The sequence below is a fragment of the Schistocerca nitens genome, chromosome 1 (genome assembly GCF_023898315.1).
Source record: "Schistocerca nitens isolate TAMUIC-IGC-003100 chromosome 1, iqSchNite1.1, whole genome shotgun sequence".
In the NCBI taxonomy this organism is placed as follows: domain Eukaryota; kingdom Metazoa; phylum Arthropoda; class Insecta; order Orthoptera; family Acrididae; genus Schistocerca; species Schistocerca nitens.
Window position 1 is genome coordinate 569,192,330 of NC_064614.1, and position 25,601 is coordinate 569,217,930.

At 38.1% G+C, this 25,601-nt stretch overlaps 1 protein-coding gene across 1 annotated transcript in view; it reads right to left on the reverse strand.

Annotated features, from left to right (window-relative positions):
• LOC126254837 (splicing factor 1-like) overlaps nucleotides 1-12,508 on the reverse strand; it is a 46,559-nt gene extending 34,051 nt beyond the window's left edge. The window contains exons 1-3 of the mRNA XM_049955343.1: nucleotides 12,088-12,508; nucleotides 7,062-7,193; nucleotides 6,128-6,203 (exon numbers count right to left, since the gene is read on the reverse strand). Coding sequence (XP_049811300.1) covers nucleotides 6,128-6,203; nucleotides 7,062-7,193; nucleotides 12,088-12,205 — 326 coding nt within the window. The 5' untranslated portion in view covers nucleotides 12,206-12,508. The remainder of the gene's footprint in view (nucleotides 1-6,127; nucleotides 6,204-7,061; nucleotides 7,194-12,087) is intronic.
• Between the last annotated feature and the right edge of the window lie 13,093 nt (nucleotides 12,509-25,601).

The following is a 25,601-nucleotide window of genomic DNA, read 5'->3' on the forward strand; positions in this document are numbered from 1 at the left end:
TCCAAACATACGTTCACAGTTTCTAGTGTACAGCATCATTTGTTTTTGACAGATAGAAAGGTTAGAAATGTTTTAGCATGCTCGGCAATTTTCGATTATTATAAAAAATAAAACAACGAATTTTTTTCAAATTTTGTGTGAGAAATGGAATCACTTGGTCTAAAACACTTGAAATGTTGACAGTGGCATACAGTGAGTCTGCTCTCAGTAAAAAAAATGTTTGCAAGTCGTACAAACTCTTCCAAGATGGCCGAGAAGATGACAATGACGAACCTCAACTCTGGGTGCCCCAGCACATCAACAACAGATGATAACATCTAAACTGCTGTTAAGAAAATTGTTTTGGAAAAGTTTGTTCCAAAACTTTGCAATTTTGATCAGGAGAGCCGTCACGTGAACGTCGTTCAGGACCTCTTGAATGACGTCAATGATGATCCTGATTTGCTCAAAAGGATCGTAACTGGTTACGAAACATAGGTTGAGGGTTATGACATCGAAACCAAAGCCTAATTGTCCCAATGGAAGCATCCTAGGGAGCCAAGACTGGAAAAAGCATACCATGTTCGATCAAATGTCAAAGTTTTGGTCACTGTTTTTTTTTCCAATTACTATGGTGTAGAACATCATGGATTTTTGCCTCAATGTTGTACGGTCAATAAGGAGTATTACCTTGACATTATGCACCATTTGCAATAAGCAATACGCAAAAAAAGTCCGAAATCATGGAAAAACAATTCACGGGTTTTACATCATGACAATGCACCAGCTCATTCATCATTGCTTGTGAGAGATTTTTGGCCAAAAAACAACACGACAATCATTCCACAGCCACCATATTCACAGGATTTGGCCCCTGCAACTTTTTCCTGTTCTGAAAACTGAAGACACCTATGAAAAGACGGAGATTTTCCATGACTGAGGAAATAAAAACTGCATCACTGGATGTACTCAAGGATGCACCAAGAAGTGCTTACGAGAAGTGCTTCGAGGATTGGAAGAAGTGTTGGCACAAATGTATTGTATCTGAGGGGAATTACTTTGAAGGAGACAACATAAATAATCAATAAATATTTTTTCATGAAAACATAAAACCACCTCACTTTTTGAACGTACCTTGTATAGTAGTAGAAGCATTTATAATTCTGTGGTTGATGTCATCTATTTTGTAAAACCTTGTGCAGCAAGGTACAGGGAGAGGTGGGTGTACCATATGGTCTGAAGTCATTACCAGACTTCCTTACTCCCAATATTCTTTCATGCACGTCAGAATAACAAAGCCTCACAAACTCACACGCATCAGTTGTGCCTCTCAACCCTCTGTACATTAGACCAGACTTTCAGATACAGACAATTCTGGGAGAGCACATTAAACAGTCTCCGGCCTTGGCATGGTTATCCTCACAGCAATCTCTGACCAGAGTCCCAAATGCTTTTGAATTTCAGAGCCTAGGGTCAACACAACCAGTTGCTCGTTGATTATGTGGTGGCAGAGTCCTATAGTTGATATGATTTAGAAATTAGACACACTTCGAGTCATTTGTAACATTTAATCAAGAGGGTAGCAGATTGATTCACTACATTCACTACAGTGTGCATTGGCAAGAAGCCCATTCATAATGGTTCCCCAGAAAGTGAAATGTCAAGAAAGGTACCTTATAATTAATTGTAGTAGCATGGTGTGAATTTGTGGAATGGACAATGAGATTTACTCTGGTTGGTTCAATTAATCCTCTATTCTCCTTAAACATCCTTCGCAGTAAAGAGAGAACCTAAATGTATTTAACAGGCTGCAGTGGAATAAATCACAAAAAATAACTCAAGTGAAGCAGCAATAACACTTGTTCATAGTTGCTGAAATGTCAAATATGATTAAACAGATTTAGGAAGAAAACTCGTGGCACTGAACTCAATACCACACTAATGGGAGACTTGAATACTGAAATTAATGAATATGCATTTAATCATATACAATTAAAAAATGTTTTGCTTTCATTATATTTCATTCTTTGTGCATTCACATCACAATCCTGCACTGCATATAAAAATCCAGTTTGCGCTTGTATTTAATGCTTTCCCCCTTACTATGGAACTCAAATTAATGAAAATAGCTTTAATGTCTTTACATTTTTTGATTCTGTAGTAGCTTCAGCTCAGCCAAAGTTCTGGCTTACTGCATCTCAATACTTGCAGTCAGTACAATGTGCACAGTCACATTACCAGTTTACCAAATACTGGAAAACTCTAGTGCAGGGCCCTGTGAAATGAGTGCTAATGAAGCACTTCACCCCACCTCCCATCATCAGCCCCCTCTGGCTCTGAGCTAAGAACACTCACAGGGAGAAAGTAATAAAATAATATTTTCACATCTATGAACTTCATTCAGGGTCATCATACACAGAATTTGTTCTTCAGGCAGAAAGCAAATGCTAGAAAGCAGGTAGATGTGACAAAATTACTTAAAAGAACATTTAAAGAAAGATGCAAAAGCAAAAATAAATTACAAAAACCACATATGGAAATGGCTAATCAAATAACTTTATAAGATACAAAAGGAGCAAGAAATTATTTTACACAAAATAAGAGAATACCTGACTATTTATATGAGTGATGGTATGAAAACCAAATTTGAAAATGAAATTTGAGTTGGGTTTCCAGTCACCCTATCCATTTAAAAACCCCTACTGATAATAATGAAGTTTTGGTTTATTGAGGACATTTCCAGCATCCTTAACCTGTCAAATCAGGAAAATTACTGCCTAAATTAACAAGCTGGTTGTAAAGAAATGAAAAACAAAAAATTGTAACACATGGTATCTGAAAGCTAGATGGAAACGTAAATCTAAAAACAAAACCACTCTTGATTAAAAGGGAGTGACTTCCTGAAAGAAAGTATCATCGATTTACTAAAATATTATTGCTTAAATAAAAAGCTGCAAAAGAAAAGTGGAAATATTATGAAGAATTTACTTTCCCTCATTAATTCACTTTTGCCTGAAGTTACTGATTTACTATTCAGTCACCAATTTAATCAAAAACGCAAATGCAGTAAGAACTGTCTTACTTTCTTACTGCATCGCAGAAGTAAAAATCATTTTCAATTTCATTGATAAAGCACAATTTGTGACCACATTATTAGTTAATTACAATGTCTGGACCATACAAAGATGAACCATACAAATGGATACTATGGAGCCTACTGATATCAGAAAATCAGTAAGTGAGGTATTTTAATGTGTTTGAAGACTAATTTTGGCACCACAGGTTCTGCAGTCTGAAATGAAAACTGATTAAAGCAACCTTCTATTCTTTAGGTCAGCAGTTATGAAATGCGAAGCTCCCATCCATCTTACTTTTAAGATAGTGGTTATTAAGCCTAGAATGCCCTTGCCAAAAATGGCCTGTGCAACCATCATCTGTAAGAATGTAGAGAAAGTTATCAGTTTGTGCTCTTAAGTTTTTTTAAATAAAAAAACATGAATACACTAAAAATAAAAACAGTATTCAGATACCTACACTACTATGGTAAGACATTTTTGCAAATCTTATGCCCCACACAAATTACAAGGGCCAAATTAATAAACTATGTAACCCATACTTTCCTGACTGTGAGGAGAAAACAACAATGGTAGCCCTAACACACTGATTGTGTTCTACTCCACACTTTATCATCAACATCTTTTCATGTGGGTGGCCTATCATGTGTGTGTCTTTAAAAGACACACACATCTTGGATGCCACTCTTCCCCAGTACATTTCTTATTAGAAAACTATGCAAACTGATAAATGTAGTGACAAAGAATATTTCAGAGAATCCTAAGTGCAATGTAACTAGTCAAGTCTCTTTGAAAATGTTCTTGGAGCAATCTGCATATAAAACCACATCAAACAGGAGTAACGCAAGCAACAGCCAAGTATTCCTCAATCTGCTGAATTAAAATCCATTCAGCTTTCTCAAATTCCTTGTGACAATTTCAACAAATTCAAATAAGAAAAATTCTCACAGGAAGATGCTTTCATATGTGTTTTGCTACATTTCAGTGAAAGACAAAAATTCTGGCAAAAAGTCTGATACTACATGTCACACACTATATGTGTAAAGAAACTAGGACAAAGTAGTTTAACAAATATTTTGGATATTATCATTATGCACTAAAAACTGCAACAATCTCTCTTGCATGGCATTATGTAAATACTAGAACTTGCTACTTAGTTATTAGAACAAGAAGTGCATGGCAACCAAGTTGGGCAACGTTGTCACTCAATTTTCTCTTTATTGTCCAACCTACAAAGAGTTGCTTCAAAACCAAATGTATGCCTTTCACCAAATAAAAAAACAAACATGAATCAGGATTTTCATGTAGCAGCTACTGTCAGTAGTTGTTCTTCAAAAGCACTAAGCAAGGAATTAATTTTACAAACGTATCCAACTTCAAAATACGAAATTTAGTAAAGAAATGTCTATTAAATCAATCAGATTTCTTTACTTTCCCTTGTGTATACCATTTATCAACAGAACACCAACCAAGGCGATGCAACAGAGAAATCTTCCAAGATACTTTGACAGTACAAATCAGTTAACTTTAAAATTTTGCTGTCGAAAGTTAAGAAATTGCAACATATTACTGAACTACAATAGAATTAAAAGAACTGCATGACATACATTTAACTGCATTTATGCAACACAGCAAAAACATTGGTGTCTGAATTGCAGGATTAATATAATGATGAACTCTTTGTAATGAACTATAACCAAGCAATACTGAAAATTATGTTCACTACTGCACTAAACAAATTTAAATTAACTATGTTTATTATTGTTCCACTGGTGTACTAGTTTTCAAGGCTGTAGCCAGTGTCTCTGGAAATTATGAACAATGGGTGCCCATAGAGCAGCTACTTTGATTTAAACTTCACCATCTGTTGATTCATTTCAGAATGCAGAAATTATCAACAGTAACTACTTCGGGGTAGAACTTTAATATTTTCATTCTTGTTGATGCCACATTTGCATTATATTTATAAATTGAGAATATATTTGCCTGACAATTGTAAGAGAGATGCTATCTAATTTATTCCAGGACCAAAACTGACCAAGGAACAAATCTTACATTCCCCCCCCGTATCAACACAATCTTCTTGCAAGAACTGGATATCTTAGACAAAGGGAGGTTGGGGGCGAAAACACATACTGCTGTGGAAGTTTCTCAATAAACTTATGTTGAGCCTAAATACCTAAAATGATTTTTTGCATTTACCTCCAGTAAACCCTGCTTGTAGGATGACAGATTAATTCTTGTTATAATGAAAGTTGAGTTTAAGGATACCTTTATCAAATTATCACATCACTGTTCACACCCAGGACAAAAGTATTAAAAATTTCTGCAGGAAATGCAGTGGCTAATGGTAGGTTACTTAAACGAGACTTGTATGGACTATCAAATGACAGTGAAAGAATAAAAAAAAGGAAAATTTGAACAACTGGCTCATTTGTCTATAGTAAGTCAAACATCCAAAGCATGCAAATTACAGGTTACATCAGTAAGAGCAAAGTGCTATGCCTACATTTCTTGCTATGGTAGTGTTTACAGCAAATACTTGGAATGAATGTCATATCCCAAAACAAAAAAGTTCAAGTTACAAACACGTTGCAGGTGTAGTGCAGTGGAAGCTTAAGACGTTTTCCACTTATTGGCATTCATTGGTTGTAAAAAATAGCACACTCAGAAATAAACAGAAGCCACTGCAAAGTCTGCATGAAATTTGTTTAATATGACTACTTTCAAGTCACAATTTCAGATGTGACTTATGCCTCAACTGAACACAACAAAATTAATATGAATGTAAATATTTCAGAACAATGATCTACATTCAATTTTTTTTACTTCTTAGTATCCTGCAATTCAAACTAAGACCTGATAACTGATTAAACTCTCAATAAAATTTAAGCTAGTTATCAGCTGTTTCAAACCGTAGTCATCCAACCTGAAATGTCCATCCTTGTAAAAAAAATATTTTAGTTTCCAAACCAATACAAAGCCCACGATAGAAGTAATGATAGGATGGCAGATAAGACTTCTTCAAGATGATGCTAAGCTGAATAGAAGTGGTTATTTTTCATGAAGCACACCTTTCTTCTGGGTTAACTGGTATCCCTAAATCGCCAGTGCGCAGTTTCCTGCTGATTTCTTCAATCTGGAGCTGAACTGAAATTTAATGGGTTAGAAAAGGGCACAAAGCCCAAAAATTAGAAAGTTACAGTAAATACTTGATAAGAATGAAAAAATTTGGTATATATCACCTTCTAAGACTAGTCTGATAAGTCAACTACAGACAGCTTTCATACCGAATGCATAAAAGAAATTAGTCATAACAAATAGAAATCATATAAACTTTTATCTTAAAATAGAAATAATTAACAATTTTTACATTTGAAGTATATAAAGTGATGTTTCTCAGACACAAAAAATGAAATATTTTCATCGATGAAACAGGAATAAATAATGGGCCACAACCCAATTAAAAATGTGATTACTCCAAGAAAATCATCCCCCCCTCCCAATTACAGGGTCGGTATGTGACCCTACATATACATAAACTGTGCAGTGTGAAAATAAGAGTGATGATGCTTGCAATAATTTATTGCCATACAGCAATTTAATCTTCACCAGTGAACAATTTGGTTTATGAACAGGCTCAATAAAACTGCAAAAAATAATTGTCATTATTGTTAGAACATACTGAATTTGGTATTACAATGAACACTGCAAAGTATTATACGTCCAACCTCACTTGGTCAAAGATATTGGAGAAAATTATGACATCAAATCCTGATCCCTTTCTAGTTACCTACGGAATCAAGAAAAAAAATTACAAAGATCAATCACCCATAGTATGAACCCATTTACCTGTAAGAATATATGAATATTCAGTAACACAGAAAAATACATAATCAAATCAACTATCATTTTTTCACTGGTATCACACTTAGCCAAAATTGTTAATATATAAACCTGTATCAGAACAACAATTAATTAACCCATAATGCTTTATATAAAACTCACCTAAATATGCCTGTTCCTGCTGCTTACTCAGGTTTGTAGGAAGAACAGTTGGCATTCCCGGAATAAACGTCTTCTCTTTCTCATCACCTCCCCATCTGGACCTGCGCCTCTTTCGCCGCTCTTCCTTTTCAGCTACAAAGAAATATCTGTTTTGTAATGGTTTTCACTATCAGCTTCTGGAACTTCACATGCTACATAACTTGCTGAATGGTATCAATTAATTACAAAATGCATAATTGGAACAAATCCATTTCATAAAAAACAAAAGGTACTCAAAGTGCACGTATCACATACACCACGTTTAAGGAATCACAATTACTCACTCTTTATACTGATGTTCCTCTTGTTAAGAATATATGAAATTATTATTCATACATTATTTTCACTAAATACTTATGTTAAAAACCAAGCATCTCTCTCTCTTCTCATTTGTTAAAGATGTCCAATACTAGTTGCTGGTGTTAACCACCAAGTATATCTGATGTTTTATCAGAAGATCACTTCATGATTACGAGTGAAATGGATAACATCAATTTCAAAATGCCTAATGCCTAACAGATCATACACGTTTTTTTAACATAAATATAAAATCTGCAGTAAAAAGCAACTACACATGAAAAAAAATGTATATAACAAAACTAAGGTTAACAGTAAGATCAATCAACACACTAAGATTTGTTTGCACAAATCACATCTGAGCAAACAAATCTTTGTGGGTAGACCACAGATCTGTGCAGACCTGGGGTTAGCACAGAGCCTGAACAAAACTGCTCACATATATGGTGGTAACTCCACGTCAGTTCGATGCAGCACTCAGCCCAACCCACTCGGATCTCTTTAAAATTTGAAGTATCCAATGATCCAAATACGACACAAAACTACCAATCTGGAGGAGAGGTATATGACAACTGTGAAGAAAGTTACAGGTCTACGAAGTTTGGGAATTGTGTGAAATTTACGTGCGTGTCTCAACATAAATGGCTATAATTTTGGTTCTAATCTGAATATAGCAATGAAACTTTTGACACTGAAAAGTTAACGAGTAAAGCTTTACATTGATATGCAACATGGCAGGTTTCTAAGAATTTTACATTCAGGTCATTGACCTTAACCTTTGACATTTATACCTCAAAACAATCCAGATTTTTTTAATATACTGCGTTGGGGCAGTATGCTGCTTGCTAACTGTTTCATGCATCATGTTGTCGATTGACACCACCATGTTTCCAGAGTGGAAAAACAGAATGTGTGCATTTTGTCATGCTGGTGGAGGATGACAACAATCTGTAAACTGTGTGCCACATGGAGCACTTTCATCTGCTTTGAATAGGGAAGTCAACAGTTGAACGTTTGTTGTGCTGTTGAGTATGCTGTGGTGTGTGGAATGTACTTGACACTTTTTCCTTTCTGTTTCGAGCCTGTCAAAAATTTATAGAAGACAAAGTTGTTACAAGTTTGTTAAAGGTACAGTTACTGTGTGTGTATTATTTTGGTGAACTTTTTTGTTACATTGTTAGTGACATGTTTACAAATCTGGTTGTCACTTGACACCACTGTGGCGTTGCACGTTCATGCTGCATGGACATTCTCATTTTTGTAGATACCATTTTTGGTGTTCAGTTGAATTTATTTTGGAAGCTAATCATTCTTAATTTATTTGATGGATATTCCAATTATTTTCATGCATCACATAGCTCATTTCAATAAATATTTCTGTTTTTCAGACTCTAATATGGTCAAACTTTCCACCAGGAAACCGAGAAGATTCTACAAGAACTCAATGACGGTGAGCTTTCAGAGCTCTCAGACAGTGAAGAGTGGACATGAAACTGTTGGAGATACAGCAGAGACTAGGAATGAAGAAGCACAATGGGAGTGCCAGACCTCACAACATGAAAGAAACACTCTAGAAGCTGAAAAAGAAGTTTCACCAAGCAGAAAATGAACAGCTGCAAGGAAACTTCAAATGAAAAAAAAAGCCTTCCAGGTGCCTTGACACTACTTTCAGTGATCCAGAGAAGGGGATAGAGTGGGGGATATGCATTTCAGAAACTGCAAGATGGTTACCATCTATTATAAGCATAAGGCATGGCAGTAAGCAGATAAAAAGCATGAGCATTCTGGAGATTATGATTTTCATAAGTGTGAACCATAAACTGATGAAACGTACAAATCATCTGTGACCGAAGTGGGAAGAAGCCATACGGAGCAGATTAAATTCCATTTGAATTATTGAGATTCTGCTAGACTATTCCATGGCAAAATTACTGCAACTGCTATGCAAGGTATATGAAAAATGTTAAGTACTATTACACTTCAAGGAGAATGCAACAATTCCAATTCAAAAGAGGTCAAGTTGTGGTGATGTGAATGTGACAGACCCATCAGTTTCAGTTTCATAAGTCAGAACGACACGAAATATTTACACAATAATGGAAAAAACTGATAGAAGATGATCCTGAAAAAGATGTATTAGGAACCCAATAAAATTTAGCAACACTCACAGCAATATTGTCTAACGATGCATCTTAGATGAGATATGAGGATAGGAAAATCTACATTTATAACACTTGCATATTTATAGAAAGCTTTCTGCTATGTTGACTGGAATACTCTCTTTGAAACTAAAGGCTAAAACACAGAGCAAGGGGTTACTCTTAGCCATAACTTACACACAAACTAGATGGCAGTTATAAGAGCCAAATGATCTTAAAGGAAAGCAGAAGTTGAGAAGTAATTGAGACAAGCCTGTAGCACATCCACAATGTTATCAACCTGCAAGCAGAAAAGGAACCCAAGTTCAAGAAGATAAATTCTGATGTTTGCTGATACTGTATGTCAGAGACAGGACATGAAATATCAGTTGAATGGGACATATACTGTCTTCAAAAGTTATTTGACGATTGTCAAGAGAAATGAAAAGTGCAATGGAAGTATGGTAGCCTAATTAAACAAGACTACTTGGTGGGTAGAGCAATAGACAATGGCGAAAGCAGACATTATATAAGATGCACAAAACTGGCACTAGGAGGAAAAAGTGTATCTGAAAGAGAAATTTTGTTAGCATCAAATATAAATTTCAAAAATGTTAAGAAGTCTGTTCTGAAAGTATTTTTCAGGAGAGCAGCCTTGTATGGAAGTGAAACGTGGGTGTAGTACAGACAAGAGAGCAGAATGCTGAGAATTAGATTGGTGTATCAAATAACACAGGCTAAAAGTGAGATAGATTTCTTAAGGGTACAGGGTTTTCCTATCGTATTTTTGGATGCTACTTTCGTGTAATGTAATTAGAACGTGCATATTCTGACAAATTTAGAATGTCTGTAAGCTATGCAAATTATAGCTTTTTAATCTTTATAATAATGCCAGCAATGGTCTGAAGGTTTGCAATGCAACCTGCAACAAAAAGATGTTTAACTATATAGCCCACAATACACTGATGATATTGTAATGTTTGGATCTAGATGTTTTAAATATTGTTTTTCACACAACTTCAGAAACAAGTACCAAACTGACTGATGTCAACTTTTGTTAATTTCTTACCTACTGGAAGTTATATTAATGTTCCTGACCATAGTGTAAAGGCAGCAAAGCTTTGTCGAAGAAGTATATTTTGGGTACTTTCACATCAAGGTTGGGGATCAGGACACATGAGTCTTACATCAAACATGTTGACGCTGTAAGGAAGGTCCCCTACTACCTACGCATATAGGCCAGTCATGCGAAAGATGTGCTGGTATCAAAACTATATAGCCAATTAGAGCACCAAAAGTTGTTGGAAGATCATACCATTTGAGCCAAAGGTGGACGCAAACAATCTTTGCCACCACTTCACATAAAATCTAACATTGTTACACAAGGTGAAAGTTCAGCTCCGAAATTTACAAACTAACAAAAGGTGAAATATTTTAAGACAGACTGAATCAAATTTAAAGACCTTTGATAGCGTTTAAACAAGTTGTGAAGTTTCTCGGCAACTCACAATGATTAGTAAGAAACATGCTGGATAATTTCAAAGTATTGAATGTCTCAATGAGCATGAAGCTCTGCACTTTCTGGACTCCCTAGAAAATCTAGGTCTGTGAGGGAGGAACTGGGAGAAAGATTCCATGAAAAATTAAACAAATGGGATGCGGATAGGTACAGACTATCAGGACCAATAATTCTGCAGCTTGATAGCTGACTACAGCCAGATGTTACACATGGAGTGTCCACATTCACTGCACAGAAGAAAATGTAACACATTTGCTGGGAGGTGTGGGCGGAAAGACATTAAGATTATGGCTTTCATCTTCGCTATGATGAACATAAAACTTCACTATAATGTTAGGAGTGTTCTATCTTTTTTATTTAAAAAAAAGTGTGGGTATCTGTGTTTTGTATGAATTTTGTGGGCCATCATCATTACTTTGCGAAAATACGTCATGCGATAATATATCAACATTAGTATCACAAAATTATGAAAAAATTTGCTAAGTATTAATCTGTAGACATGCATAACTAGTGAAGTACTTAAAAATAGAGAGGCACACCTGAATATTTACATGCAACAAAAACCGCTGACAACAAGAAATACAGTAACCAGAGGGGCAAAACGTAATATTACCACTGTTTACGGAACGTTTAGAAAACCTTTATTGTGTACAAGACTGACAGATAAATGTAGTGAATAAAATCATTCAGTGTAGATCAACGTATCGCAGCTAAGACCTTCCGCAATCTGTCAATAAGTACTCATTCTACTTTACTACCTCATCTAAGATGATCTTTAATCGTGAAGGGTTACTTTATGTGACATGACGACGTGCGAGTCATGCAATGAAATGTTTAAAACTGTAAACATAACCTAATTTGAAGGGCTGAATATTTTTCTCTCAAAGCAACTTACGAGTCGATATCTTCCAACGCGACAGATGCCAATAAAATTCATCAAAATCTCATTTCAAGTATATATTACACCAAACCGGCATCAAAAAACTAACAATATTTCGACTTCACAATCCAAATTTTCATCAATTAAACTAACCTTCGGTCTCCCGTTTTTTCGAGTCCTTCCCAGTGGGTGAATGGTTAGAATGGGAAGAACTTCTACCGCTCGAACCATACAGAACTATTTGGGTCTCACTAGTCCCATTAGAGCTCATTTTTTTCGACTGTTGACACCCAGAGTTAGGGATGAATCACTATAACACGATTTTCCTTTAAAATATATACATATGCTGCACCTCCGCTAAAAACAAAATGGCGACCTAGAAAATGCCACACAAGCTTCAACTCACTACTGATCTTTGCTTTGCAGATCTTTGTTCGGGTACCCTCGAAACGTTCATTTCGATATCAACAAATTGCTTTTAATTAGTTAACAGCACTTATCGCCCATCTACACGAAAGCGACCTGCCTATACAGATATCCAACCAAATCTCTGTGCATACAATAGATCACTGTAAATGTGCTGATTGTTGTGTTTATTGAGGGACAAATCGCGAACTGAGAACTGCGAGTTATCGATTCTAACGAGTTCTTGCTGTTCTCGAGATCCGATGTCGGTTCTCGGCTTTCGATTCTCGCTTTGTGGTGTCAGAAAATTCTGGACACAAACGTTTGTATTCCTATCAATAGCGGAATCACTGACAATGTAACAGTTAATTACATTTCGCATCCGTACGGTTATGTTGATACTGTTGTCCAAAGTAGTTGTATAATAGTGTAGCGCTTTAATAACAGCACTGGAACGCTCGCTATAAGTCTTGGGTTCGAAGCTCACGAAACAATTAGAAATTTATATTTTTAAATCTTAATTGAGATAAAATTATTAGTTTCATTGAATTAATTGATTTAAATTTATATTGTTTCATTTCTACTGCGTCACTGCATCATTCTCATCGTTGCAATTTCGTATTTATCTGCTCATACCGGGTAATCGACTTCAAGAACAAAGTCTGACCTGTACGGGAATATACATAATGGATGTACGAGTTCAGGTCGTAGACGCATGGTTGACGACATATGAAAGATTGGGTCTACGTGACAGCCGTGCACAGACAGCCAAATGATACGGCAGCCGCTTGCGGTTAGTGGGAAACCCGAGTTCGTGTCCCGGTCTGCCACAAATTTTCATTGGCATCATTTCCTTCTATAGCTGATAGCAGTCCTTACTCGCAATTGTGAATTCATTTGACGTGTTTCGTATTTCCTGTGGTCGCCACAGTGCTTGTTCCTTTGCACATGTATGTATATCGAAAGGAACTTTGCATCATAATCAGAATAACATAGGCACTGCAATATCATATTAAAAGTGTAACTTGTAAGGCCAGTTGTATCATACATAGAAATTGCTGCCTCAGCTGGGAATAATATAGAGTTTCGAGCACCACAGCAAAGGTACAACATGCAGAAAACATAAACACTATCTGCATTTTGGCAATGGACAACGGGGATGTCAGGCTGTGAGGGAAAGACTTACCAAATCAATTAACTATGTGAAGGACATTCTCAAAATTAAAGCCATTACATTCACACAATAAAACAATAACCTTAGAACCCGTAAACAAAGCAGAATGGAAAAAAATTATCGATGAAGTTAAAACAATTGCGAATATTAAATTTGAACTACCTAAAAAGAAAAGGCCTCTACATTCGATATATGACATACCGAAAGAAATGAGTGATGAAGAAATATTAGAAAGGCTCTATGTATTAAATGCAAAATACCAAGTACAGAAAGCTGATTTCTTGGAACAGAGAAAACTCTGCTTCGAACTGGGATGTCAACTGAGAAACGTATTTCATCAGACCATTGAACTAACTCCATGGCTCTGGAACATACTACTGGAAAGAGGAAAGGTGTACAAAGTATTCTAGGAACTTAATATTAAAAATCACAATTCATTTCCGAGATGTTTTAAATGCCATGATTTTAACCACACAACGAAACATTGTAACACTCAACATATATTGGTCACCTGACTAATGAATGCAAAAACGAGTCACAGGGATCCATACTGTGCCATTATCTCAAGAGACAGTGCAACAAAAGCAGCAAAGTAAACCTATATAATGTTTTTGCAATGACAAATTGCTAGGAAACACTATGGAGAGTAAATACGACTTCATAAAGCTAGAATCCAATGCAACCACTTAAAGTAAACTAAAATCATAATTCACATCATGCACAGTCAAAACGAACAGAAAAATTATGTTGTTTTGAAAATCAGCATTATGCAAACACAATTTGTTTACTTTTGTATTTACCATGACACGTTTTGACAACTATGTGTCATCTTCTGTGTGTCAAATTTTATTTCTTAAAATTACATCAATAAATGAACAGCATTATTATACACCGGCTTTTTGTGCTCTTTTTGTCGTTTCTTTGACAAGATATCATTTGCAAAATTTTTCATTCTGTTGCATGTCTGGCTGGTGTCTCGGTCAATGGCTATTCAGTGTACTGTCTGCATACAGTTTTTCTCGCAATTTTTGCTCGCTGGTTCACTTCACATGGACTTACACAAAATGTGGCGAAACATGACCTGGGCAGCCACTTCTGACACCATTCTCAGTGAGAGGTGAGGTCTGATATAGAATTAACAAAACAAGAAACAGAATTAGAAAACATGATCACAGAGACAGAATACATAATACAGTATGGAGAGAAGTTGGACAACCCAAATTTCAATGCCAACTTGACAATGGTACTTTTGGCAGAAGAAAAGGGTACAGCATGGCACATACTACATACAGCAAAAAAGAGGTCCACAGGGTGGGAAACATACTGACAAAACAAGGCCCACAAATATCATTTTGCACAAATAACATAGTACAGAAAAATCTAAGCACTAAGCACATAGGACAAATTCTTCAAACGCATCATCAAGGAGGACAGGACACACACCATCTCATAAACAACAGACCAAAAGATATCCACAAAATAAACAAAAACTCCAAGAACACAATGCAATCATCACCCCAGCAGACAAATGGAATACATATTTACTTATGAATGAGGCAGAGTACATAAGGAAAACGAAAGAATATATATAACAGAACAACATCGTCAAATTAATCAATGATCCCACCATGAGGTACCAAAGAAACATACAAAAACTCTTTAAAACTTTCAAAGTCACCGTCATGGAAACTCGAGCCAAATACATGACACAAAAGAATCCCAAAGCTTACCAAAGATAAGTAAAAATAACTGTCCGATGAGGCCCATAATCAGTTTCAAAAAAGTACCGTCTTACCATCTAGCTATACACCTACATATATTACTAAAGAAGTTATACGCTTTCACAAATAACAGAAAACTAAAAAATATCAGTGAACTGATAGTAAAGATAAAAGATATAACCATACCATCAACAGCAACCCTGGTATCTTTTGACATCTCATCCATGTATACAAATGCACCTGTAGAAGAAACAATCAACATTGTTAAAAAGCAACTGCAGTATCAAGGAGACATAACAAGTGCACACATAGATGAAATAGAAGCCACCTTAAATATTATAACAGAACAGAACGACTTCAGTTTCAAGAAGGAGTTCTATCTACAAAAAGATGGCTTACTAATGAGCTCACCCATAGCAGTCTACTTTCAAACATACACTCCTGGAAATTGAAATAAGAACACCGTGAATTCATTGTCCCAGGAAGGGGAAACTTTATTGACACATTCCTGGGGTCAGATACATCACATGATCACACTGACAGAACCACAGGCACATAGACACAGGCAACAGAGCATGCACAATGTCGGCACTAGTACAGTGTATATCCACCTTTCGCAGCAATGCAGGCTGCTATTCTCCCATGGAGACGATCGTAGAGATGCTGGATGTAGTCCTGTGGAACAGCTTGCCATGCCATTTCCACCTGGCGCCTCAGTTGGACCAGCGTTCGTACCGGACGTGCAGACCGCGTGAGACGACGCTTCATCCAGTCCGAAACATGCTCAATGGGCGACAGATCCGGAGATCTTGCTGGCCAGGGTAGTTGACTTACACCTTCTAGAGCACGTTGGGTGGCACGGGATACATGCGGACGTGCATTGTCCTGTTGGAACAGCAAGTTCCCTTGCCGGTCTAGGAATGGTAGAACGATGGGTTCGATGACGGTTTGGATGTACTGTGCACTATTCAGTGTCCCCTCGACAATCACCAGTGGTGCACGGCCAGTGTAGGAGATCGCTCCCCACACCATGATGCCGGGTGTTGGCCCTGTGTGCCTCGGTCGTATGCAGTCCTGATTGTGGCGCTCACCTGCACGGCGCCAAACATGCATACGACCATCATTGGCACCAAGGGAGAAGCGACTCTCATCGCTGAAGACGACACGTCTCCATTCGTCCCTCCATTCACGCCTGTCGCGACACCACTGGAGGCGGGCTGCACGATGTTGGGGCGTGAGCGGAAGACGGCCTAACGGTGTGCGGGACCGTAGCCCAGCTTCATGGAGACGGTTGCGAATGGTCCTCGCCGATACCCCAGGAGCAACAGTGCCCCTAATTTGCTGGGAAGTGGCGGTGGGGTCCCCTACGGCACTGCGTAGGATCCTACGGTCTTGGCGTGCATCCGTGCGTCACTGCAGTCCAATCCCAGGTCGACGGGCACGTGCACCTTCCGCCGACCACTGGCGACAACATCGATGTACTGTGGAGACCTCACGCCCCACGTGTTGAGCAATTCGGCGGTACGTCCACCCGGCCTCCCGCATGCCCACTATACGCCCTCGCTCAAAGTCCGTCAACTGCACGTACGGTTCACGTCCACTCTGTCGCGGCATGCTACCAGTGTTAAAGACTGCGATGGAGCTCCGTATGCCACGGCAAACTGGCTGACACTGACGGCGGCGGTGCACAAATGCTGCGCAGCTAGCGCCATTCGACGGCCAACACCGCGGTTCCTGGTGTGTCCGCTGTGCCGTGCGTGTGATCATTGCTTGTACAGCCCTCTCGCAGTGTCCGGAGCAAGTATGGTGGGTCTGACACACCGGTGTCAATGTGTTCTTTTTTCCATTTCCAGGAGTGTATTTCTAAACCACACTGAAAACAAAATATCTATTGAAATAATACATACAAAACAGTAGAAGTTTATATACTAGTACTGGTATGTGGATGACATCATTTGGTTGACTGATGAGGCAGACACCCGAACAAAATAATTACACAGTGACATAAATACAGTTCAACCAAAAATAAAATTCACCATTGAGACAGGAGAGAAAATGAAACTTAATTTCTTAGACATCACCATACACAGAATCAACAACAAACATAATTTTGGAATTTTCAGGATACCTACAGCCACAAGTACAAATATTTACATCAACTTGTAACGCCGGAAATGCATATCCTCCTATTTCCATCTATTGTACCGTAATTTTTTCCTTATTTTGTTACCTGAAGATATAACATTTCTGCGTCTTTATATACTGTAATTGTTTTAATATTTGTATATATATATATATATATATGCATTTATGTCGATGTATAATTGGTTTGTTTTGTAAATATTATTTGTATTTTACGCTGGGTCTTGCCTAGGGAAAACTATGCTATCTAACGAATACATCGATAGGTCGTGTGAAGAACGAAAGTGTGTAGGATCTTTGGGAGTGTTAACTCTGCCGCGTGGAGCGCGGGCAGTGAGGAGGTCTGGCTGGGGTAGTGCAGTGGAGCAGGTGCGTTGTGTGACGCTCCCGCGAGTTGCCGCGCTTTCGGGGTTTGGCAGCGTGTAATTGCGCTCGACTTGCTATGATAGTTACGGACATGGTGTCGCAGACGGGAAGCGTTAGCTGGCACACATCAAGAGCCCGTTTCGGCTGGAGACAGTGTCGAGAAGAAGGCGCGCCAACATCCAGCTTCTGCAATAGCGACGGCCGACAATGAGTGACTGTCGCCACCTCCTTGATCGACGGCTTCAAACCTTCAATCAACCAACAAGGAAGACTGGAAGCACGTAAAGTTTCAGAACTGTATGGCAGACCTCAGCTTTTAAAATTGTTGCATCACAAAATTACAGCAACTTAGCATGAACCTTTGTTGCTCATTGTCCCAATTGCATTGCCAAGCAGGGTCCCTTCCTTTTCCGAAATGAACCCGAGTGTCGTTGAAATTCAAACGCCAGCATTAAAATAATATAATTCAATTTCACTGCCTTAATTTCAAAGTTCAGTTAAATTATTCATAGCTGGCTACAATATTTAGATTACACGAGCACAAATTAAGAGTGCGAGTTTTGTTAGCATATTTTAGCTTACCTGTGACTGCAGCTCAGCTTGGTATGTACTAAATTTTACTATTGTTAATTGTTCAGAATCATTTAATTCAAGTTCGAAGTTAAATCTCTTATTTCTAAATTGCGTAGATTCAAGTAGCTTTTGAAATGATTGTTGAGGTAGGCCAAGACTAACTGTATTTTACTGAATTTCAATATGCTTCAGAAACAAAGTTCACTATTGATTTCAGTCACTAAATTAACTTTCAATTTTCTGGTTTTATTAATTCTTTTGCTAAATTAAGTCAGAGTGTAGCGAAATTTATTACTTCTGACAAACTTTCAGTTTTCACACTACACGTGTCAACCTTCACTTGCCACGCTTCTAGTGCTATTTATATGTGTAATAACCTTTCTTTTTCAGTTACTATAGTAATTGTCCTTAGGACTGGCGACCGTAATTTCCCCCAAATCTCAAATATCTAATTACCGCTGGTTAATTGTTGATGTAATGGCCGCACATTTACTTTCTTTATTAACTTTACCCCTTTTCAAAATTATTTACCACCAGTTTCATTTGCATTTTTCCTTTCATTTAGATGTAACCCTTTCCTCCCACTTTACCGCCAAATTAACTTCGGTGACGATTGCTTTTCCCAAATTTCCATTAGGTACATTCAGTTTAAATTCTCACTGTCATTAAGGTCGATAAGTGAGGGGGAGGTTACGAACTCCAACCACCGCCAAGCACACAAACTCTCAAGTTTTCTACACATGCTATACAGGATCAATAGAACTCTACTGGACAAACTTAACTACACACAGCAACTAAACACAATACACCAAATAGCCAAAGAGAATGACAAATAAAACTGAATAACAAAATTTTAAAAAATTTAAAGGAGAACAAACCAAGAACAAATCACCAGCCGTGACAGAGAACCAAGAACACAAATACAGGGTACCAGGAATACTCTACAGAGGGCACAGCATGGCACATACTACATACAGCAACAAAAACGTCCACAGGGTGGGAAACATACTGAAGAAACAAGGCCCACAAATATCATTTCGCACAAATAACACAGTACAGAAAAATTTAAGCACTAAGCACTAAGGACAAATACTCCAAAGCCAGAATATATCAGTTAACCTGTAGTTCATGCCAGTCGGTCTACATAGGCCAAACATGCAGAAATTTCAAAATGAGGTACTCTGAACCTCAGAGCCCAAATAAATGATAGTACACACTCCAGTTTATCAGATCATCTACTACAAGAAAACCACCACACAAATAACATGGAGACTGATCTTAAGATCCTCAGAGGTAGCAACAGTGTCTATCAAAAACTCACAATAGACGAGAACTACCATATACAAGAAGCAGTAACACAAGGAAAGAGAGTCCTAAATGAAAATACAACACTGTGCAACAAAACATTGTTTGGAACACTCAGTTAAATATACAAAGGGCACCTCCCAACATAAAACATAACACTCAACAGCTTCAAAAAAAGAGAAACCTTCTGCTTTTCTCATTTCCTCCCCACCCCTTTTCCAACTCTCTCTCTCTCTCTCTCATTCCACATACACACACACACACACACACACACACACACACAAAATATACGCATTACGTACATTTAACTCTCTCAGCAGCCAAGCACACCAGTTCTGACGAACATTCAAAATTAGAGCCGCAACAAACACAAGACCAACGATGAACAAGGGAGTAGCGGCAATAACATAATACCTCTCACTGAGAATGGAATCAGAAGAGTCTGCTTAGGTCATGTTTCGCCACATTTTGTGAAAATGCATGTGAAGTGAATCAGTGAGCAAAAATTGTGTGAAAAACCGTGTTGAAACAGTACACTGAATAACCATTGATCGAGACACCAACCAGACACGCAACAGGACGAAAAATGTAAGTACAGAAACGCACATAACGTCTATCCACGAAACATTTCTTGCTAAAAACGCATTAATTTTCTTCGTGGCTAGTTTGCAGAAGACATGGTGTCAAAAAACGACTGAAAAGAGCACAAAAAAACAGTGTATAATAATGCAGTTCATGTAGCGATGTAATTTTAAGGTGAGCGTCTAAACAAAACAAAGCAAATTGCACATATTGCAATTCTTAGGCCTATAACAGTTAAATTAATATATATTTCATATTGCACTTTACAGAAATAAAATTTGACACACAGGTGTCGAAACCTGTCTAAGTATATATATGGTTGCATAAGGCTGATTTTCAAAACAACCCAATGTTCAATGAATGAAATGGATAGTGTTAAATATCTTTCCTCTCTGAACTACCTTTTACTTAAATCAGTGCCACATTCTTAAATCTGTCAGAACACGTCAGCATTTCGTTATTGCATTGGCATTTGCCATAGGGGAACTAGCCACTGAAATCAGGGCACAGATATTTCAAAGTGCGACTCTACACACCCAATTCTCAGGTAGAACAATAAGAAGATGAAGTATTGAACAGTAACCGACAAACAGACCACAGTATGCAACAGGGCATACAAAACACCATGGTGATAACTGATATGAACACTGATCGAGAATCATCCCTTCCACAATCCCTTAAAATTACACCACAATCCCTTAAAATTACAAGGACAAAAAATATGATAGGAAATAAATATAACTTATCTACTGCAGAAAATACTTACAAAGCTAGCTAGTGTGACTAATATATTATAAAGCAGTGAAGTGCGATGCAGGAGGAATAACTTACAGTAACAGTGTACAAGCCGCATGCACTACAGAGCAGACTCATCAAGCAGGCAATCTACTGTTTAGAACTATGGACGAGAAAGACAACAAAATGAACAAGGGCAAAAGTGAAGTTGTCAAATACATGTAGCAACATCACCAAATCAACTGTTACAGGCGTTAGACACTGTTTAGATACAGTAGATCTGACTCAGATTTATAAGCACATAGACATAAATGCGAAACTGAATAAACTAGAGGACAAAAGAATCATACACATCACCCTCTGATACATAACAAGAAAAGGACATGAAAAGGGAAATCAGTCACTTTCCCCAAGGCCAAGGCAGCAGATAGATTAATGCTGAAGACAGATAATCTGCTCATAGATTTTAAAGAATTAAGTACCCTACTATAGAGACCTCATACAATACTAGGCACAAACTGCAGTCTATTCCCGACTCTCTTTCCCTCACCCAGTGCAACATCCAAATACAAGTACCATAATAGCCTTAAACATTTTACAGACAATTGCAAGGAGAAGCTCCTTTGTAATGGCCGAACTTAGAAAAATGCAGAAGAAATGGGAGCTGATTTATTGTATATTCATGAGCCATATCTGAAAAATAGGAAACTAACAAATTTCCCACTTGTCATCAGCTATGTCTTTGACCAGTAAACGCAAAAGCAGTTATTGTACTTACAGACAAAGAGTATAACAATCAATAAAATGTCAGAAATATGTAGCATTCGGCTTCTATTGCATTTCGACACCAAAACAGTGAATGGATCCTCACAAATATACATGCATTGTACTCTGATCACATAGAATCATTTATTGAATTAATCAGGGAAATGATTAACTATGCACATGCAAAAAAACTTGTTGATAACTGCAGATATAAATGCAAAAGTACCCTTTGATTTAGTAGACACACAGATGATAGAGGCTAGGAGCTTTGAGACATCATTCAAGAACTTCGCCATTAGAGACGAATCGTCTGGGACAACCTGAGATATACCACAACAAACTGTCGCAGCTACTAATATAAACATTACACCAACAAACAGAAGAACTGTAAATAAAATTTCCGAGTGGATAATCCATTGTAGATTGACTGGAAATGGTCACAATATAATTATATTCACGATTAATGACAGCCTAGAAATAATACAGATCAAAACCTAATGATCGCAGAAAGATTTAACCTAACAAATCAAACTGGAACAAGCTAAGTGTAATGGTATCCAGTGTCAATACAATGTCAGGCAGTGTAGATCTAAGAGCTCAAGCATTACAAGAACTAACACAAAATGCGCAACTTGAGTGTATCCCTAAAACTACCATAACACAATTAAAGAAGATGCCATGGACACTGGAGCTGATGGATACTAGATGACCTACAAAGAAACTCAGAAGGAACTATCAGAGGGTCTCCACTGCAGCCAACAAGTCAGTCAATCAATATAAACAGATGGAATAGGAAAGTTGCCTGAGAAGCCAGCTGAAGACCAATGCGTAGGGTAAATCATATAAAATTTTGTCAGGGAAATTAACCAATCACACCATTTCCGATGGAATGGTCAGAAGTGGATGTGTCTCCCAGCAGGCTTACTGGTGCAGAGCAAAGGGGCTGGTGACTGCTGATAGTTGTTTGCAGCTGCATATGCGTTCATTTGTTGAATTTCCAAGGTGGGGATATGTCACTCAGTATATATATACAGGGTGGTCCATTGATCGTGACTGGGCCAAATATCTCACGAAATAAGCGTCAAACGAAAAAACTACAAAGAACGAAACTTGTCTAGCTTGAAGGGGCGAAACCAGATGGCACTATGGTTGGCCCACTAGATGGCGTTGCCATAGGTCAAACGGATATCAACTGCGGTTTTTAAAATAGGAACCTCCATTTTTTATTATATATTCGTGTAGTATGTAAAGAAATATGAATATTTCAGGTGAACCACTTTTTTTGCTTTGTGATAGATGGCGCTGTAATAGTCACAAACACTGGCTCACAATTGTAGATGAACAGTTGGTAACAGGTAGGTTTTTTATTTGAAATACAGAAGGTAGTTACGTCTGAACATTTTATTTCGGTTGTGCCAATGGAATACATGTACCTTTGTGAACTTACCATTTCTGAGAACGTATGCTGTTACAGTGTGATTACCTGTAAATACCACATCATTGCAATAAATGCTCAAAATGATGTCCATCAACCTCAATGCATTTGGCAATACGTGTAACGACATTCCTCTGAACAGCCTTCCGTAATGTTTGCACTTGTATTGACAATGTGCTGACGCATGTTGTCAGGCGTTGTCGGTGGATCACAATAGCAAATATCCATCAACTTTCCCCACAGAAAGAAATCTGGGGAAGTCAGATCCGGTGAACGTGCGGCTTCGACGACCAATCCATTTGTCATGAAATGTGCCATTCAATACCGCTTCCACGCGAGCTATGTGCCAGACATCTATCACGTTGGAAGTACATCGCCATTCTGTCATGCAGTGAAACATCTTGTAGTAACATAGTTAGAACATTACATAGGAAATGAGTGTGCGTACATTGCACCATTTAGATTGCCATCGATCAAATGGGGGCCAATTATCATTCTTCCCATAATACCGCACCATACATTAACCCGCCAAGGTCGCTGATGTTCCACTTGTCGCAGCCATCGTGAATTTTCCGTTGCCCAATAGTGCATATTATGCCAGTTTACGTTACCGCTGTTGGAAAATGACGCTTCGTCGCTAAATAGAACGCGTGCAAAAAATCTGTCATCATCCCGTAATTTCTCTTATGCCCTGTGGCAGAACTGTACACGACGTTCAGTGTCGTCGCCATGCAATTCCTGGTGCATAGAAATATGGTACGGTTGCAATCGATGTTGGTGTAGCATTCTCAACACCAACATTTTTGAGATTCCCATTTCTCAGGCAATTTGTCTGCTACTGATGTGCGGATTAACCGCGACTGCAACTAAAACACCTACTTGGGCATCATCATTTGTTGCAGGTCGTGGTTGACGTTTCACACGTGGGTGAACACTTCCTGTTTCTTTAAATAACGTAACTATCCGGCGAACGGTCTGGACACTTGGATATGTCGTCCAGGATACCGAGCAGCATACATAGCACACGCCCATTGGGCATTTTGATCACAATAGCCATTAATCAACACGATATCGACCTTTTCCGCGATTGGTAATCACGAAGCAAATACCGTCCGCAATGGCGGAATGTTGCGTGATACCACATACGTTTTCGACTATTACAGCGCCATCTATCACAAATCGAAAAATGTTGTCCAACTAAAACATTCATATTTCTTTACATACTACACGAATATGTAATAAAAATGGGGGTTCCTATTTTTAAAAAAACGCACTTTATATCCGTTTGACCAATGGAAGCGCCATCTAGTGGGCCAACCATAGCGCCATCTGGTTTCCCCCTTCAAGCTAGATGAGCCTCGTTATTTGTAGTTTTTTCGTTTGATGCTTATTTCGTTAGATATTTGGCCCAGTCACTATCGATGGACCACCCTGTATATATAGAGGGTGCGTCAAGAAAATGTATACACTCTTTGAAGCATCATAGAAAATTTATTTCCTGATCTACAGTGTTAAATGTCTGGAAATGGAAAGCTTAAAGTCCAGTTGGAAAAATAAATGTGCTTTGCAAATGTGATTAATGTTCAAACTGGTGGCCTTCAGCATCAATACATTTCTGAGTATGAGTCACCACTGATTCCATACATTGTACCAAAGTGTCCAATGAGATTTCTGTGCACACCGCCTGAATCTCATTCCAAAGTGTGTCCAGGTTACTTGGTTTATGTTTGTACACCTCACCTTTTACTGTGCCCCATAAGAAGAAATCCAGAGACGTGAGGTCTGGAGAAGATGCAGGAAACTCTATTTGTCCCCTGCGTCCTATCCACTGGCCTGGCACTTTGTGATCCAGGTATGCTCGTATGTCCCTATGCGGTGGGGCGCCATCTTGTTGGAAATAAAACTCACTATTACTTCATAATGCACGAATGGCAGGAAATATGGAGTCAGCAAGCATTGTTAGGTACTTTTCTCCAGTAACAGTACCTTCAAAGCGGAAAGGCACAATGAGTCCCCTTGCAGAAAAACCACACCACACATTTACACCAGGCAAATTCACAGCCTTTTCAACTGTAAAGTGAGGATTATCTTCAGCCCAGTACACACAATTGTGCCTATTGGCAGTTCCATTGAGTTTGAATTGAGCTTCATCCGACCAAATTATACTACCCATATATCCCGTTTCAAGTCTCACCATCTCCTGAACCCATTCACAAAATTCTAACCTTCGATCTGGATCGTCGTCACTTAGCTGTTCCACCATCCTTGGAATGTACACACGAAACTTGCCTTTCTTCAGAATGCGTAGCACATTACTAGCACTTACATTACTCTCACGTGCCGCTTGCCTTGAAGATTTTTGAGGCGAACCCTGAAACAACTGCAGTTGTGGAATCATCACTTGTAGCTGTACGAGGTCACCCTGATCGACCTTTATGCACATCACACACTGTTCCACGAATTT